Source organism: Denticeps clupeoides, chromosome 17, assembly GCF_900700375.1.
Source record: "Denticeps clupeoides chromosome 17, fDenClu1.1, whole genome shotgun sequence".
NCBI classification, from domain to species: Eukaryota; Metazoa; Chordata; class Actinopteri; order Clupeiformes; family Denticipitidae; genus Denticeps; species Denticeps clupeoides.
The window spans coordinates 4,069,224-4,088,667 of record NC_041723.1 but is presented as its reverse complement, the minus strand read 5'-3'; the positions used below and the strand labels follow the sequence as shown (position 1 = coordinate 4,088,667).

General features: G+C 49.7%; 2 protein-coding genes across 2 annotated transcripts in view; one reads left to right on the top strand and one right to left on the bottom strand.

Moving 5' to 3' along the window:
- mov10l1 (Mov10 like RNA helicase 1) overlaps positions 1 to 9,976 on the bottom strand; it is a gene marked incomplete at its 3' end in the record, with an annotated part of 22,675 nt that extends 12,699 nt beyond the window's left edge. Inside the window, exon 1 of the mRNA XM_028958790.1 lies at positions 9,942 to 9,976. The remainder of the gene's footprint in view (positions 1 to 9,941) is intronic.
- Positions 2,495 to 19,444, top strand: nuak1b (NUAK family, SNF1-like kinase, 1b). Its single transcript, XM_028958789.1, has 7 exons — positions 2,495 to 3,496; positions 7,963 to 8,083; positions 10,986 to 11,137; positions 12,503 to 12,568; positions 13,098 to 13,217; positions 14,933 to 15,065; positions 15,145 to 19,444. Exons 1-7 carry the CDS (start codon positions 3,284 to 3,286, stop codon positions 16,185 to 16,187), a joined length of 1,848 nt encoding a protein of 615 aa, XP_028814622.1. The 5' UTR covers positions 2,495 to 3,283; the 3' UTR covers positions 16,188 to 19,444.

Sequence of the window (19,444 nt, the reverse complement as noted above, 5' to 3'; positions counted from 1 at the left end):
CATTTTTACAGCACTTGCCTGCAGGACATGTGACATGATACACGTTATTCTGAAAGTGTTGCATTGTTGTTTCATTAAGCCCAGGAAACTATCAATCAAGGGACGTGATCTGTTCTTTGTGACTGTCTTACAAGAATCTGTACAAATATCTGTACAAATAATTCCCGTATGTGTAAAATGAAAAAGATTTTGTAAAAACATGTACAGTACAGGCCAAAAGTTTGGACACACCTTCTCATTCAATGTGTTTTCTTTATTTTCATGACCATTTACGTTGGTAGATTCTCACTGAAGGCATCAAAACTATGAATGAACACGTGTGGAGTTATGTACTTAAAAAAAAAGTGGAGACCTGGCCTCCACAGTCACCGGACCTGAACCCAGCCGAGATGGTTTGGGGTGAGCTGGACCGCAGAGTGAAGGCAAAGGGGCCAACAAGTGCTAAACACCTCTGGGAACTCCTTCAAGACTGTTGGAGAAGCATTTCAGGTGACGACCTCTTGAATCGAGAGAATGCCAAGAGTGTGAAAAGCAGTAATCAGAGCAAAGAAACTAGAATATAAAACATGTTTTCAGTTATTTCACCTTTTTTTGTTAAGTACATAACTCCACATGTGTTCATTCATAGTTTTGATGCCTTCAGTGAGAATCTACCAACGTAAATGGTCATGAAAATAAAGAAAACACATTGAATGAGAAGGTGTGTCCAAACTTTTGGCCTGTATATATATATAATGCACTCACAGAGAGAAAGTCATGTAATCACTATAACACTCCTGTCTAGAGGATTTCAAGGAATTTCACAAGTGCTCTTCATCATTCAGGGTGGATTAAAGATAATGTCATGATTGAATCATTAGAGAGCCTCTGACAGCCCTTGGCATAACAATTCAGGTATTAAAATATATTGCACTTTTCTGGCTGAAATGTTGCGTTTAAAATGCCTCAAATGCCTGTTTAAATGCCCGTGTGATCACTGCACGCACTTTTTCAGTTAAATCCCTTCATATATGTAAAGACTTTCACTAATTCCGCAGCTATGGTCCATTATGGTTGGGTGACAATTTAGGATGTCTTGCATAGAACTATTTGCCGTGGTTTATTTCTCCATTGTATGTAGAAGTATGTACTGATAGTGGCTGTCATAGTATTCATTTATTTGACATTCAGTTGAACACTGTCATGGAAGTACCTGTGATGGAAAAGACACACGTGTATTTTAGATTGAGTTTGAAGGCCTTTAGTGACTGTTTGTCCAGCCAATCAGAGAAGAGTCTCGTACCTTGAGAGGTGGTGGTACCAGGCGAGTGATGCTGGAGGATCCGAGAGATTGAGGACTTAGCAATGGTCAGCGATGTAGCCTCACATCTCCAAGGTGTGAGTTTGAAGCCCAGCTCAGACCATATGTGTGCGGAGTTTGCATGCTCTCCTCATGTTGGTGTGGGTTTTCTCAGGGTTCTCCGGTTTCCTCCCGCCATCCAAAGCCATATACATTATGTGAATTGGCGAATCTGAATTGTCCGTGTGAGTGGATGGTATGAGTCCCTGCCCTGCGAGTTTCACAATATATCGTGATATATTCATATTGCGATACATATCAATGACAACAACAACATTTATTTCTTATATAACCCATAATCACATACAGTACGTCTCAATGGGCTTTAACAGGCCCTACAGTCGACCCCGCCCCCACACACACGTTACCCTTCTGCACACAAACAAAACTCTAGGAGAGAGAAAAATAAAAAGGAAGAAAAGTTGGGAAGGAGTGATGCAGAAAGGGACGCCCTTCCAGGGTAGAGTGGTGTCAGTGCAGAGTTGGTGATGATTTGTCCAATAAGAGAAAAAGTCCTACAGTTGCAGAGGTGTAGTACACACCCCTAATTCAAAATAAATAACGCATTTGTGTATATTCATGTATAATGATATGTATCTTTAATTGTCTGGTGTCTGTCACTCTCTGTCCGCAGAAGGGAGAGAGAGAGTGAGAAGGAGGGGAGGCGGGGATGGGGGGGAGAAAGAGGGGAGAAAGAGAGGCAGAGAGAGAGAGAGAGAGAGGGGAGAGAAAGAGGGGAGAAAGAGAGAGACTACAGAGGGAGAGAGAGGAGAGAAAGGGAGAGAGAGAGGGGAGAAAGAGAGAGAGAGGAGAGAAAGGGAGAGATAGAGGGAGAGAGGAGAGAAAGAGGGGGGAGAGAGAGAGGGAGAGAGAGAGGAGAAAGAGAGAGGGAGAGAGAGAGGGGAGAAAGAGAGAGAGAGGACAGAGGGAGAGAGAGGAGAGAAAGAGAGGAGAGAAAGAGAGGTGAGAGAGAGAGGGAGAGAGAGAGGAGAAAGAGAGAGGGAGAGAGAGAGGGGAGAAAGAGAGGGGAGAAAGAGAGAGAGAGGACAGAGGGAGAGAGAGGAGAGAAAGAGAGGGGAGAGAGAGAGGGAGAGAGGGGAGAAGGAGAGGGGGCAGAGAGAGAGGGAGAGAGAGAGGGGAGAAAGAAAGATAGAGAGAGAGAGGAGTTAACCCCGCCCACCCCTCCTCCGCTCGCATTCCTCGTCCTCTCCTTCCCCGAGACCACAGCAGCCCGCCGAGAGAAGGGAGACGCGGCGGAAGGAGGAGCGAACCCACCATGGCCACGGCGCGCACCACCGACCGCTTCCCGTCCGACGAGCACGACGCGCGGCTGGCGCCGACCCGGGCATGGAGCACAGGCAGCACGGACAGGGAGCAGCCGAGCGACGCCTCACCTGGTCTGGGGACAAAATGAGGCTCATCTGCGTCGCTGCTTTGTCGCGAAGGGGCTGCGACTGACGGACACATCGGCTGCGGTTCACGGCACGACTACTGGCTATGCGACGTCCCGAAATGACACTAGATTAGGTGGGAAGGTGGAGCGGTGCTGATGCGCGGATGGTGCAGTCCGGCCCGAGGCGCGATGTAGCTACTCAACACTTACACCGCCTTATAACAGCCTGCGCGTTATAAAGTTCCTAATAACCCGTGTGTTTTATTAAACGTGATAATCGGGTGGAGAACGGAGCCCTCGAATTAGCTAATTTATTAGCATAAACAGTCGTAGATTAGTCCACATGTTCGTATAATTAACCACCACCTTCATTATTTATTTATTTATTTATTGAGACTATTATTAGGCGTTTTAGTATTATATATATATATATAATACTAAGATATATATATATCATTATTATTATATATAATTATCGATATTTGCCAGTTATTAGATAGTATATTTAACCCGGGGCGAAAGGATTAGAATCGTCCCCCCCTTCGCCGGAAATGGAACCTGCCTGTCTGGCACCCCAGAGGGGTGGCCACGCCGGGGCCGAGGCGTCCCCCTCGTCATCGCCGGGCGACAGCCGGAGATGCTCGGGCGTCAAGAAGCACCACCACAAGCACAACCTGAAGCACCGCTACGAGCTGCTGGAGACCCTCGGGCGGGGCACGTACGGCAAGGTGAAGAAGGCGATCGAGAGGCGGTCCGGCCGCGAGGTAAGTGAAGTGATTGTCACTTGTGATACACAGCAGCACGGCACACGGTGCACACAGTGAAATGTGTCCTCTGCATTTAACCCATCACCCTGAGTGAGCAGTGGGCAGCCATGACAGGCGCCCGGGGAGCAGTGCGTGGGGACGGTGCTTTGCTCAGTGGCACCTTGGCGGATCGGGATTCGAACCGGCAACCACCAGGTCGGGGGGGGGGGGTGCCATCTTAATGCTTTTGGCACACGCATCGAGCTCTTCCCCTCGTGTTCATTGGGCCCTGGGGGCCCCGTAATGTTGACAGCACGCGTGCTTGGTCTCAGCGTGGCGTCCCGTCCAGAATACCAAGGGCAGATGGTTTTGTCCTCTTTTTTTTTTTTTTTCCGTAAATTCCTATTGAATCTTGACAAGGTTACAAGCCAGGTGCAACCGTGTAAGATATTCGGGCGGGGACACCGCAGCCGGCGAGTTAACGGGATCCACACGGCACCTGTCGGGCCCTTCCATCGCGCCTCGGGGACCTGGATCCTGCGCCTTCCTCCCCGGCCGACGGGTGAAAGCGTTTCCACACGCCGCGGACGTTCGACCCCCTGCGCCCGGCCCGGGAGGAACGTTCCCTGCATCAGGTATGGCGAGGGGGGGGGGGCGCACGGTTTGTAACGCGTGGCTTCTTGCGACACGCTTGAGTTCGAGGCCCCTCCATATCTCATGCAGTGTTGTTCCGGTGTGCCTCGTTCTTGAACTCTTTTAAAAAGGTCGCGGCGGGGCGGGGGGGGGACGTTTAAACGCGAGGTCACCGCAACCCGACCCAGTAGGAGTCACGCATGGCCGAGATGCCACGGAGGAAAGAACTGGCCAGGATGCAGCAATGTTTGGTCACGCTTACACACTCGAAACCTGCCAATAAAGTCGCCTTCTGCTCAGAACGTCTAACGTTTGGGGTTAGGGGACCACGAGTGACCAAAAACACTTACATTTACGGCATTTATCAGACGCCCTTATCCAGAGCGACTTACAATCAGTAGTTACAGGGACAGTCCCCCCCCTGGAGACACTCAGGGTTAAGTGTCTTGCTCAGGGACACGATGGTAGTAAGTGGGGTTTGAACCCGGGTCTTCTGGTTCATAGGCGAGTGTGTTACCCGCTAGGCCCTGGGCTTCAGGGCCTCTGTTTGGGTGCAGAGTTAGCGTCTCCGCGGCCGTGGTGGCGGCGCGCTAAGTGCCCCCCCCCTCGCTTGATTGTGATTCTGGGCGGCCGGCCAGAGGCGCGCTCGTATCCCATCTTTTTTGGGAGCTGGCTGACGGGCAGGGTGGCCGTCGGATAAGCCCCCTCAAAACACCAAGAGGCGCACGCTAATGGAACTTTTTGGTTTGGTGTAGCTTTTCTTTTCTTCTTCTTGGGATTGCAGTCCTGATTAGAGTGTAATTCTATGGGGATTTCTACCATAGCAACAGAAGTAAAGAAAAAATGGATAATTAAGTACATTGCTAAGGTAATTAATCAGTAACGGCTTTCCACGATGTCCAACAGCACCCGACATATGGCATCTGGCATTTGGAATGATTAATTGTACAGAACATCTGGTCGCCTGGCAACTACAACTGCTTAATTGGTGTCATGGACACCTTTTGGGTGCTTTTGGATGATGGACAGTTGGTCTTCATTAACCGTGAGTGGCACCCATTGTGTTCTGTAGATGGGAGTATAATCATCAAGAATAATGGCAGAATAATGGGGTGTCGTGCCACGCCGCACATACAGAGCGCAGACGGACAGACTTTGATCGCACCCCGTCGTCTCCCGCTGAGACCGTTTCTCCCTCCGCTCGGCGCATGGACTCCTCGTCTGGCTTTTGCGGGGCCCCCGTGAGTCACGTGACAGAAAGCCGCCGCCCCCCCGGCGCTTTAAATGGCGCGGGTGTTCGCGCATCGTTGGCACGACTCCGCGCCGAGCCTCAGTGGAGCCGGGCAGCCTGGACGGGACAGGAGGACGTGCCTGTCTATGCCTACTGAGCTATGCCGCGAGTCCACGACCTCTGACCTAATGAAAGCCACATGCGCGCATGCGGGAGATAGCAGCGGAGTGAGACCGTTGCGCGGCCCCGCTGCCTCCGCCGCATTCCCCGGCCTGCCGATGAGAAACGCAGACACAGACACACACCTGCTAAAGTGGAGAGAGAGTGTGTGTGTGTGCGCGTGTGAGAATACCAGCACGTGTGTAAAGATGGTACGTGAGTGTGTGTGTGTGTGTGAGACTGAAAAGGTTGCGATGACAGCGGGTCTGAAAGTGGATAGTGACACATGAAAGGCCATCTTCAGCAGGAAATGAAAGCAGCGCGTACGAAGTTAATATCCTGTGAAGGGTCTGAGAGGTGAGTGTGTGTGTGTGTGTGTGTGTGTGGACGACGTACAGTAGTCGCATCACACCCGACAGCGGGGGTCACATTCCTTCACGTTGGGGGGCGTCACAGAGGTCTATCAAGAGCTACAGGGCCCGCCGGTGGCCCCCCGTCTGCTTTCTAACGAGCGGAGAAAACTGGGCGTGGCCTCTCGCTTCGAACCTGCTGACGGGCGGGCCTACAAAGGTCCCGCGCAAACGGTGACGGGAGAGGTGTGTGCGCCCCAACACCGTGCAGCTTTTGAAAGCCTCCGCCCGTCGGCGTCCGTACGCCTTAACGGCGACAACAAACGCCTTTTACTACGCGGGGGCCGCGCCCCCCTGAGCCCTGTCGTGGCCTTTTTGGTGTGCGGTGAGTACCTTTTGCCGACGATAGCCTCATGAGGTAATGGAAAACAGTGCAAGGCGGCCTCACCAATAAAGAACAGCTTCACCAAGACCGCAACAGGGCATGTGGAAAATCCACGCCCGTTCCTCTGTCTTTTTATACCTCCTTTTATTCCGTGTTTTTTTTTTTTTCTTTTACGGCCATACACCGTAATTGCGCTGGCACTGTTGCGGCATGCGGTACTGGTTGGCTTTTCGAAGACGAGCGTAGCCTCTGGTTTAGCTGTCCTCGCCCAGGACAGAAAAAAAAAAAAAGTTGTCTTTTGGGGCTCGAAAGAGGAGTGAAAACAGAGCGGCGCATTGCTGCGGCGGAACCGTAGGCCCGGCGTTTCGCCCGCCGGGTGTCTGTTAACGCGCCTTCCATGTAACAAAGCCCTTTACCTCCCGAGGCTCTGAGTTTATTGAGGCAATATGTCAGGTTCTGCCGAGCAGCCGAGGCAACCAGAAATACTTTATGTGCGGCCCAGCGGTGACTTATGAAGGTCGGCCATTATTTCGGCTTTTTTTTTTTCTTTTTCTGCTCCACATCCCGGAGTCAAAGCCGTCGCTGTAACCGAAATCGCACAGGATTTCCCCTCAGGCTCCAGAAATATTTCATTCCGCTTTTTTTTTTTTTTTTTTTTTTTTTTTTATAAATCTAAAAATGGGCACGAGGCTCATGCCGGGGAGCGAACAGGAAACGCTCCACGTCCCGGTGCCACTAGTTCCCCTCTGCCGAGTGGAGTCCATACATCACCCGCATGTCTCGGTGCTCATTAAGGGGGGGCGTTCTGGTGCTTCGAGGGAAACTCGTGTCAAGGGGCAGCGGCGGTATGCGGTGTTGTTTCCTTGCTCTGCCGCCTGCATCGGTGCAACTTACAGCCCATGAAGATGCCGGGCTAATAGTCGTTATTTTTAGTGTCTGAGCAGCTCCCTTTCGTCCGAAGTGCCCCCGTCAACTGGAGGTCAGATGTTGTCAAGATATGGACGCCGTGTGTGTGTTTTTTTAAATAAGGGCACAATTTGTTTCCTAGTCACTGTTGGCATCATAGAAAAGGATTATTGCATCGTCGCGTGATTTCTGATGGCAAAGTTCACAGGTATGTCTTAACTGCGGAACACGCGCACGCGAATAAAAGGCCCTCCATTAAAGGCGCCACGTGTCGTGTTGTTTTCCCGAGCGTTTAAATTACACGCCCGGACGCTGAAATGACTCCTCTGTCAGGCTCTCGGCTCCCAGACCTCCTAATGTCTGTGTTTTAGAAGATAACTGTTATGCAACGTCCAAAGTACAGGTGGTGGCGCGGCGTTCACCAGTTCATCTCCATCCAGGATATCGTGAAGAGGGGTCATTTCATCCAAAAGGCTCCGTATATGGTGCATTTATTACACAGAAAGTGGAATGTTTTTGGTTCTGTAGTGATTATTAGATGGTTATAACTACAATCAAACATGCATCCACACCTTTCAGGCTGAAATGATGAAAAAGAAGTAAGGAACGACCCCCGAAAAGGCGATGTCACGATGGAAGTTTCATCAGACTTCTTTTCATCGTGCAATCTGTTCATTTCAGAGTGAATGCAGCTTCTTTCGAAGCAGGTTTTTGTTAGCGGCCGGCCTTCATACGATTATGAGAACAGGCCCTGTCTCCACGTTAAGTCTCTCATGTCTTTTTTTCCCTCTCTCTCTCTCTCTCTCTCGTTCCTCCTCAGGTGGCCATCAAGTCCATTCGGAAGGAGAAGATCAAGGACGAGCAGGACATGGTGCACATTCGCCGGGAGATCGAGATCATGTCGTCCCTCCGCCACCCACACATCATCTCTATCTACGAAGGTCCGTCCCTCCCTCGCTTCTCCTCCTCTCCCTCCGCCCCGCCCCACTTTCCCTCTCCGTGTGGAGTCTTCCGCCGCGCGATAACCGCGAGAAGATGTCACTCTTCAGATCTGGGCCGCGGCCCGGTTTTGTGGATGTTATTCATCTCCAGACGTCTGGGCCGAGTGTGTCGGTGTGTGTTTTTGGGGGTGCGCGCTGGGGGTGCATGCGGGCTGCCGTCGCCACATCAGAGGGGGCTCGTCTTCTCCTTGTTCCCCCGCTCCGTCTTCTTGATGTCCAAGCCAGGACATCTGCTGCCGCTTTCAGCCCCGCAGCTGTTGCCCAGGCCTGGTGCCGCGCAGCTCCTCTGACCCGGCTCCCCGCGAGGTGGCCAGACCTGAGTAGAACTTCCTCAGGCCGCCAGGACCCTGTCACTCGAGATGATTCGGACCGACGCCAGCCAGCGCTGCAAATAACGAACGCCGTAAATCTGCGAGCTGGCTGGAGGTTTTACTACGGAGGCCCGCTGCCTCCCGTCCAACTGTACCGGGGACGCGGACCGAAACCCCAGCGCCCTGAAACGCGAGCGTATAATCGGCCCGCTGCACCCCACGGGAGGCTTTTCCTCTTGTGCCACGTCGGGGCCAGAACCCCACAGCAACACGGCCTCGGATTCCTCGGCTCATGCGCTTTCCGTTTTCCTCTCCTTTACGGCATTTACCAGACGCCCTTATCCAGAGCGACTTACAATCAGTAGTTACAGGGACAGTCCCCCCCTGGAGACACTCAGGGTTAAGTGTCTTGCTCAGGGACACAATGGTAGTAAGCGGGATTTGAACCCGGGTCTTCTGGTTCATAGGCGAGTGTGTTACCCCATTTTCTCGGTTAATCCATTTTGCCGCCGCGGAGTGTCATAAGTGGGCGAGTGTTGTGGTCGGCTCGTTTTTTTTTTTTTTTGCGAGGCTGAGCGAGCGATTAGGCAAACACCCCGTTAAAACCGGGGCCGCGCCAGCAGCCTCGGTGCCAGCCTGTCCCTCCGGGCCTCTGCCGGCAAACACTGTGTTCAGCGGCGTTTACTGTTGTGGGCTGGCGCGCCCCCAGGACGGCGCTGGGAACGTATAGGCGGAGAAGTGCATCCGGCAACACCCGCGTCAACAGTCGACCGCTTGTGCGAGGCGAAGCTGAAACAGATGTGCGCGCAGATAGATTTTTCCCTCCCAGGCGTTTTGCGTCCATCAGCAGAAAAACGCGCCGGCCCGCCGCGACCCCGTGACCTCATTTCGGAGACGGGTCGGTAGATGGGCTGCGGCCCTTCTTCCTGTCTCCCCTGGACGTTCGACAGCGTTTGGAGGCCGCACGCGCACCGAGGGCCACAGTTCCGAGTTGCGCACACGCCGCGGGAGAAGAACGGGGCAATTATGGCGGTGAAAAGCCCACTCAGAGCACAGCAGAGGCAGAGACCAGTGAGTGGCACCGTGACAATGGCCGATAATTACCGGGCTCCCTAGAAAAGCAGCGGAACAAAGAGGGGCTTGAAAAGGGGGGGGGGGGGTGTAGTCTAGTCAGCTATGGCTCATGTCGGTTATGTAAGGCGGGTAATTGACCCACCGCAGAGTGAGGCGCGTCGGGTACGAACGGACACCTTCGCGGGTCACCCCAGGTCAGGGTAACATCGGCCACATCCCCACATCCCACCCCGCCACGCTGCCAGCGGCTCGAAGACTTCGGCTGCCGCACGTCAGCACCGCTGCTGCTCCGTTGCTATGGCTACAGGCTCTGCGCTCTCCAGGGGGCTGACCACAGTCGAAGGATCCGAAAGTCCACGTACAGAGGGAGGTGGAGAGGTTAGAGATAAACGGAAAAAAAAATCGAGTTTTACCTGTATTCAGTGCACCTCCAGAAAGCCGAATGGAGGGGTGGGGGTGCGATTTGCTGCCCCTCCAGGGACGAGCGCAAGAGCACGAGCACAAGAACACGTGAAACAGCGCGCTGATGTAATGGCCAGAGCAGCGCTGAGACGTGGTTAGCCTCCTGGACGGCTGTCAAGGCCCCACTCTTCCAAAAAGCTGGGAGGGGTGTTCCTTAAAAGGAGATTTCGGGTTTACAACTTCAAGGCTTTTAGAGGAATGAGTGAATTTCATGGGCCTGTGTGTGTGTGTGTGTGTGTGTGTGTGTCTCTGTGTCTGCATAAGACGTGCTTTAACAAAAGCGTTGCGATTTTAAAAACCCTCAGCTTGCCCACTGCGGAAAGAACTGACCTGTTATGTTTTAGATACATAATATGCATACATGTACAGTACAGGCCAAAAGTTTGGACACTTCACATTCAATGTGTTTTCTTTATTTTCATGACCATTTACATTGGTAGATTCTCACTGAAGGCATCAAAACTATGAATGAACATTCTCTCGATGAGCTTCAAGAGGTCGTCACCTGAAATACTTTATCAACAGTCTTGAAGGAGTTCCCAGAGGTGTTTAGCACTTGTTGGTCCAGCTCACCCCAAACCATCTGGATTGGGTTCAGGTCCGGTGACTGTGGAGGCCAGGTCCCCACTTTTTGTTAAGTACATAACTCCACGTGTGTTCATTAATTGAACGAGAAGGCGTGTCCAAACGTTTGGCCTGTACTGTACATGCAAGGCCTGCAAAAAGACCTGGCAAGAAAGCATAGCAGGCACAAAAAACTTTTGCAACCGTTACTTACATTTTTACTAGCAGCTATAAGCCTGTGCAGCTTAAAAAACAAAACAAAGAAAATTTGCAATTTTTTTTTAGTGTTCATGGATTTCCAGTATTTTTTTTAATTGAGCCACGCTCGAATGGTGGCGCGATTGGCTGACCTGCCCTTTTTTCTGGCCCCGTATCTAGTTGTTCTACGTCTAGGTCTGTGCCGCTCTGATCTCCCTTTTGTTCCCCTGCAGTGTTTGAGAACAAAGACAAGATTGTGATTGTGATGGAGTACGCCAGCAAAGGGGAGCTGTACGACTACATGAGCGAGCGCCGGCGGCTGAGCGAGCGCGAGACCCGACACTTCTTCAGACAGATCGTCTCCGCCGTGCACCACTGCCACAAGGTACGCTTGCCCGGCCACGGCTTTGCGGTGCAGGGGCCTTGGTCGCGGGCCCTGCCTTCGCTGCGACACGTGAGGTGGCTTAACGGAACCCGACGAAGACGTCAGCCGGATTCGCCTGTTTGTCTTGGCTCCTCTCGGCGAGGGAGGGGATCTGTGAGTCGCGCGGTGCCGTCTCACCACACGGTGTTGTCAGTAGCGCACAATTCTGCTTGGTCTGGCTGAACAGGCCCTAAGCCGAGGATCTCCAGCCCGGTTCGTTCCCCTTTGGCCCCGGAGTCCCCTGTCGCTCCCTGGCCTCCGCTCACGGGCGGCCGGGTTCCCCCGAGGCTCAGACTCTTCCCAGCTCTGCTCGACAGCCCCGCCCTCAGCCCCAGCGGGGATAGAGGGCCGGGCCCTTGGCCGGGAGAGCCCCAAACGTGACGTGTCGCGCGGGGAATGAGTCAACGCGGACAGCAGCGGGGTGGAGATTGCGGGGTCAGGGTCGCACGTGACAGACACAAGAAGGATGTCACCTCCCTGGCCGTCTGGTCCAAAAGAGTGGCGTGTGAACACGTGTACTCGGCCCTTTCTGCTCCCGCTGCCAAATGACTGTCGCTGCGCGCCACATGTTAATGGCTGCTAACAACACAGTTATTTTTTAATCCGGGACTGTTGTGAGAACATAATTTACACTGGTACGTAATTGCAGGGTTCTCCTCTTGAAACGACGCAGATGTTAGACGTTTCTTGAAATCAGATGCTGCTCTGCCTTTCTGCCCTCGTTTGACTTTGTGGAGCTGATTTATATTCACAAAAATAGTGACGATATAAAAGAGATATAAAAACAAGCAAATATTGCTAATCAGTTAGGATAAATATTAAAATATAAACCACTCAGTCAACTTAGTCATGGTTAGGTGGGTCCTTTCAGTTCTATAACCATATAGAACTGTAAGGAAGTACAAAGGGGCAGTGGTGGCCTAGCGGTTAAGGAAGCGGCCCCGTAATCAGAAGGTTGTTGGTTCGAATCTGTGCCGCAGTTTTTCTCTTTACTTTAAATGAAACAGCATAGAAAACAGTACAAACTGTTTAAAGTGTCAGAGTGTGTAATTTGAGGTAGTTTGTGATAGTTACATACAAATGAAAATGATTGCGTGTGAACTGTTTATTTATCCAGAGCAACTTACAATCAGTAGTTAGAGGGACAGTCCCCCCCTGGAGCAACTCAGGGTTAAGTGTCTTGCTCAGGGACACAATGGTAGTAAGTGGGATTTGAACCTGGGTCTTCTGGTTCATACTCGAGTGTGTTACCCACTAGGCTACTACCACCCATTATTGAATAATCATTTATTATTTGTGACCTTTTTTTTTTTTTTTTTTTTTTAGAATGGAGTAGTGCACCGGGACCTGAAACTGGAAAATGTGCTACTTGATGAAAACTGTAACATTAAGGTAAGTGTGATGTACCTCTTATCCAATTTTAGGGCAGCAGTGACAACTAACTTTAGTCATTTACATTTAACATTTACCAGACGCCCTTATCTAGAGGGACTTAGTAGTAGTGACAGGGACAGCCCCCCTGGAGACACTCAGGGTTAAGTGTCTTGCTCAGGGACACAATGGTAGTAAGTGATGTTTCAACCTGGGACTTTGTGGTCTTCTGGTTCATAGGCGAGTGTGTTACACTACACTACTGTATGTTGACCTTTGACCCACTGTCTAAGAAACAGTCTTGCACGTCGGATGGTGTTCCTCCTTATAGGCCCGGGGAGGGGACCTTTGGGCTGAAAGTTATCAGGAACCTGCAGAGGCAGTTCCCAACTCATTGCTTTCCGATTCATGGGCTGCCATGACGTCACTTTCCTGATAACACCGCTGAGCAAGAGACTAGCGTCACAGTTGTAGGCAGGCATGTTTGAGCTGGTCTGCGTGTTTAGATCAGCCCAGTGATGTGTCCTTTCTGTTGTTCTCTTCCGCACAGATTGCTGATTTCGGCCTTTCCAACTTGTACCACAAGGACAAGCTCCTGCAAACGTTCTGTGGCAGCCCCCTGTACGCCTCACCTGAGATAGTCAACGGGAGACCCTACCGTGGCCCAGAGGTAATTATGGCCCTGCGAAGATGTACAATTTAGCGGCGGGGCCTTGTTTTCCTTCGGCCGGGGTGGGTGCTAATCTCCGAGACCTTTCCGTCTGGGCTTCTCAGCGATCAAACCCAAAAAGCAGCTCAAGCATTACGACCGGCCCTTTGATGGGATTATCCTGCGCTGGCTCTTTTTAAACAGGCCCAGATTCACAGTTTGGTGCCCACAGATGGTGTCTTTTGAAGACTTCATGGTTGTTGTGCTCTAAATATGTCTCCACAAAAGCATCTTAAATGAGCTGCACAGCCCGAGATTCTTGAGTGCCAAAGTGTGTGGTCATCCAAACGGCTTCACCAGCAAGGCAAGGAAGGAGAGAAATAGCTTCATGCAATTCCTCTTCTGTTTAGAAGCTGGTCTGAAGTAGTTAACATATCATGGCAGCTGCACACATCACAGCAAGTGCATCTCTATTTTTAGACATTTCAATTTGCAATAATTTTCTGCAATTTACTTGCAAACATAAAAGCAACACACAAGATCAAAATCGAAATTGCAAAAAGTCCCAGTGGGAAAATTATAGTAAAAGCGCCTGGAACACAATGTTAATCACTCAGTCACTTTCAGAGTGTTTCAGCAAAGCCGACAGATCAGGGAAAGGCCCGGAGTGAAACAATCCAAGAGGAAGTCCAATCACTCAGGAGTCCCTATCTGCCTTCCTGAACTCTAACACAAGCCGGGCCTGCTGGTCCACCCTTGCGTCTGCTAATCAGTAACTGGCAAGGAGTCTGTGCCCGAGAAAGGCTATCTCCACTCTGCCACCCCCTTTTTAAAGCCTTTATATAACTCACCCAGGGTCTTCTGAAAGAAAAGCGCTTGCATAATGAGGGGACGAGAGATGGGAGACGCTGACTGATACCGAGAGACGGTTCATCTGCAAACAACGGAACATAAATCCCAAGGGACAGGCATTTAGGATGTCTGCTGCTGTTATCAGCAGAAGAGGTGATGTGTTGCAAACAATGGAGATTTGTTAGGCCCGTAACACAATGCAATAGCAATGCGCAACTATATGTGTACGGCTGCTATTTTTTTTAACACTGTCGAAACAAATATATATTTATCGGCTTGATCTCAGCAGAGTAAGTACTGGCCTAAACTACAAATGTTCAACACTGATAAACCAATGTGTTGTGTAGTTAGGGCAGTAATCAGAAGGTTGACATTCGAGTTCGAATCTCGATGCGCCAAGGTGCCACGGAGGTGCCACTGAGCAAAGCACCGTCCCCACACATTGCTCCCAGGGCGCCTGCATGATGGGTTAAATGCAGAGGACACATTTCACTGTGTGCACCGTGTGCTGTGTATTACAATGACAATCACGTCACTTTATTTATAGGTGCATACTACCACCTAATTATTCACGTGTTATCAATATTAGCTAATTAAGTTCATTAAACACACATTCAGCCAACCTCTTTTGTCCAATCACCGCAATCTCTTTTCATGTTTGACCAAAATTAACTGAAGGAAGGTTGTTGTTCATAAGCAGAACAGCCTGTTTCAAATTTTGTCAAGTATTTTTGCAAAATCTGTCCTTTTAGGCTGTCAATTCCGAGAAATCCTGGAAGGACGGATTTGATGGATTTTTTTCTTCTTTTTTTTTTTAAACTTCGAACGGTTATGAATTGTGCTCATCCATCATACACTTAAAAGGCTCTATTTGTTCTCCTCAGGTGGATAGCTGGGCGCTGGGTGTGCTCCTTTACACCCTAGTCTATGGAACCATGCCATTCGATGGTGGAGATCACAAGAAACTCATTCGCCAGATCAGCAACGGGGAGTATAGAGAGCCTACCCAGTCATCAGGTAGTCAACTCTTCGGATGAGAAATCTCTCATGGCCAACGGATGCAACATTTACTAACCGCCTTGTTCTCCACTGGCAGACGCCCGTGGTCTGATACGCTGGATGCTGATGGTGAACCCCGAACGGCGGGCCACGGTGGAGGACATCGCCAACCACTGGTGGGTGAACTGGGGCTGGAAGAACAGCGTTTGTGATTGCGAGGCCCAGCGTGATACGGGCTCCCCCATGCTGGCTCGACTCATCGACTGGCAGAACCGCACAGAGCCCCGAGCCAACAAGGCCACCCGTCCCGACCCACTTCTGCTCGTCCGGCAACGGCCCAAAAAGTCCAAGAAGGAGAACGAGGCTGGGACGCCAAACTGTGCTGGTGAGGACAACCTGGAGCTGAAGAGACCCAAGGGTATTCTGAAGACCAGGCCCTCAGACGAGCAGCGCTCACCCAGTCTAGAGGAGATCGAGTTGAGTCCTACCTTGGGAGTCTCGAAAGGGGACTTGGCATCTGGTGCTACACAAGAGGAAGAGGGGCCTGCCATGGCAGTGGGCTCACCGACCAAAATGGTGCTCAGTCTCCCCAAGAAGGGAATCCTGAAGAATAACCAACAACGGGAATCAGGGTACTACTCCTCACCGGAGCGCAGCGAGTCCTCCGACCTGCTCGGAGGAGGCATCACACCACTCATCGCCAACTCCCCTCCGAAGAGAGCGGTCGGGAGAAAGGGCATCTTGAAGCGGAACGGGAAGTACTCCACCTACAGTGCCCTGCCGTCCATGGGGGTCCTGGGCGAACCCCAGCCCACCGACGCCGGGTTGTCGCGCAGCCAGAGTCGCCCGTCCAGCATCGTGGGTGACGACGGCGTGGCCCTCCCCGGCGGCTCCTTCAGCAGGCCCGACTGGCCCCCGGCTGCGCCCCGGCCCAACATCAGGGGCTGCGTGTCAGCAGAGAATCTGCTCCAGCTCGCCAATTTCAAGGGTCTCCAGGCCGCCCCTCTCCACGGAGGCAAGTTCAGCCGGGCACCTCGCGGTTCGCCGGGGGACAACAGCAGCTTCTCCCTGCTGGGAGACCTCGACGACATGACTCAGGTGTACCAGCAAGCTCTGGACATTAGCAGCAATCTGACCTAAGTGTGTTTGGGAGGAAGTGGCATGGATTTGTGTGTATGTGTGTGAGCATGTGTGTATGCCCGTGCGTGCCTAATACTGACGACCAGCTGGGCGCTGGGAAAAACTTAGACCACCTCTCCATCGTGGAAGCCGGTTCTACGCACGGTCATACATACATGCAAATGCTGGTACTGTTCAACCCAAAGAGAGCCCAGTCCCAGGGGCTCGGCATTCTAGAGGAGAAGGTTCAGTGTAGCCTCCCATCAAGATGTTTACATGCTCGGTAAAAGGAAAGTTAAAATTCTCCCTCCCTTTTATTAATGAAAAAATATATATATGACTGAGCATAGAAAGCCAGACTGAGTTTACAAAAGCACCTTAAAAACTCACCCAGAGCATGTTTTTGTGTGTTTTTTTTTTATTATTATTATTATTATTATTATTATTTTTATTTAGCAGAAATCAAACCAGGGTCTTGCTCCAAAAGAACTGTCAATGTTAATTGTTAATTATTTATTGATATTTTACGTAGGTGTAGTGATGATACAAAACTGGTGTGGTCTGCCTGGAACTGGAAGAGTGACAAGCTCAATGTTCTCCAATCCTTTGAGTGGAATTGACATATATGATGGTCGTGTTATCCAAGTCATTCAGCTTGTGTATTTGATGTATCACCAAGGCCGAACGCATTAAACGAGGTCACATGTATCATGACAAATGCATATATGGCGTAAATATTAACGTGTACGCATGTTATGTATGGGAATATGTAGGAAGTGCCTTAGTGGTTCGTATGAAATTATGTATGTCATTTCCTTTAAAACGGAGAAACAGATGCCGGTTCAGGCCATCACCAGATTGACTTTTGGATTTGAATGTTTAAAGACCCAGGACCTGAGAGCTCAGTGCCTTTCTTAAGGGAGGGTCAAGGTTAAGGCTTCTACAGAGGAACAATGGGTGCCTTTGCATTCCTTTGAATACCATTGTGCTATTAGTAAATCCAGTCTTCTCACTTGTAATTAAAAGCACATTCTCTGCAGTTTGTGCTTCTCCCTGGATCACAAAACAGACAAAGTTTCAAAAGGCCTTTCTGTTAGTTTGTACATTGACAGCCTGATTGTGATCATTTTCTTCGAAGCATCGGGTCTGCTAATTATTGACCAGTTGAATCAGGTCATGTGTTATTGCTGAACTTTGAATACTTCTCTGAGGATTTATAAAAAAGAATCAGTGATGAGGCAGCAAATTCCCAGACATACTGAGGATACTGAGGATCTTATCAGTGTCGCTGTGTGGCGGCTTCTTTGTGCTTGTCTGGTTTCAGGTGCCGAGACTCTGCTGCACCTCTCAGTGTCAGACGCAGTAGGTTGTGCTGTCAATGTCAGTTAATGTTTTCTTGTATTTCTTTGAGTTGATGGTATGTGTGACGTAGGGAGTAGAGGTGCCTGGATGGAAACGGTTAGAGTAGTGCATGTATTGATGACCAGAGTGGTGAGGAAAGATGGATTTCCAGTTCGTGGTGCAATCCTGACTGGAAATGAAGGCCGAGGGAGTGGTGATGTAAGTGTTGAAATAGTACGTTTTGGTATGGTGAGAAGAAGGTAAAAGTGAAAGTAGATGAAAGTTGAGGAAAAAGATACTTTACAGTTATAGACTTTTGCATCAATTCATCAATAGTACATTTCCCAGAGGGTCATTGTCTTTTTTATATCAGCATTTTTTAGATAGAAAACAAAAGTAGGTAAATAAATAGAAGTACCCTAACTCTAAGTTGCAAAGGCCAGTGTCACAAAAGGAAGCTCCACTGGTTTTGAATATGCAAATGAATTAACAGGCAATAAAGGTAACTATATTTCCCCCTTGTGGTCTCTGAATACCCTGTTGAATTGAAGATCAGCTAAATGAATTGGAAAGTGCGCAATTTGGGGCGTATACATTTAGCCGATAGATAACTTTGGAGAAGACGGAGATTCGGACACAGACCACCCCGTTTTGACTTGCGAGTGTAATGACTGTAGGCTACGCGTTCAACAGGGCACATATCTTTGGCCTTTTACATTTTGGCTTAAAGTGCCTCAGCCCTGCCCGCACACCAGAATAAAGCACAATAATAGGGCAGCCTACCCTGGCCACCGGCGTGGCCGGGAAAGATTTCCCAGCAAGACTTGTGGCTGAGCTCAGTGTCAAACGGCAAGCGTAGAACTGCCTCGAAATAGACTAAACTAATCGTTCTGGGTCGGCCGCAAAGGTGCCGACGTCCCAGAACGTGAATATCCGGGGTTACACTGAAGGCCCAAGTGTGCAGCGAAGGTCCTGGGTACTGTTTAAAAAAAAAAAAAAGAAAAAAAGGCACCCATTGTGTATTTTATTGTATTGCATTTTTTTGTATTGCGTTGTATTGTCAACTGGATTTACAGTGATCAAATTATACTATGTTAGTATTTTTTTTAAATTACGCTTTGGTTTTTGATTCTCCAAAATAATATTGCTTTATGTTATGGCAGAATCTTATTTTCTTGAGTTTGGTTGCGATCAGAGACCAGAGACCTGTTTGGGTACGCCAGTTGAGTGTTTGCCAGCTGAGTGAATACGCAACTGGGTTTGGGGCGTATGTGCGCCCACCCAGACGTATGGCAGAGTGACACCACCAAGTGACAACATTTTTATCCAAACACCCAAATAATCTATGATCACGTCAACAGCAGCAGAAGAGAAGAGATAAGATGCAAACACGATTCCTGCCAAACTGGATGTGACTGGTGCATTAGTTAGGAGAAAGTTTAATCATGGGAAAACTTGACTGGATATTATTATGACAATAATAATAATAGTATTATGTTATTTAAGTATTATTATTTTTTGCAATTCATTAATTATTATTGTTGGCCAAAGCCAAAAAAATATCTTTTTTTTTTTCTGGAAAACCTGGACTGCCAAGGTGGTTTCTGTTCAGTGCCTTCGCTATCTTTTATGATTATGTTTAATTTTTTTTTTTTTATAAGGAAACTAAATTTACTATTATGTTTTTTTATACTCCTATTTATTGGTGGTGAAGCCATTTTGGTTGACATTATGCTACTTACTCCCTGCCAGGCCTGTGTGCGAGCGTCTTCTGGTGACAGTAGCATGGGACACGGCCCTATCAGCATGTGTCATAGTGCTTTGTTTGAGTCTGCATCTGGGGAGCCGATGCTGTTAATGTGCTGACGGTGGAGGGTGGTGCGCTCCTTTTTTTGTTCACTCATACCAAGTCACGAATAAATGGATCATTGTGATAA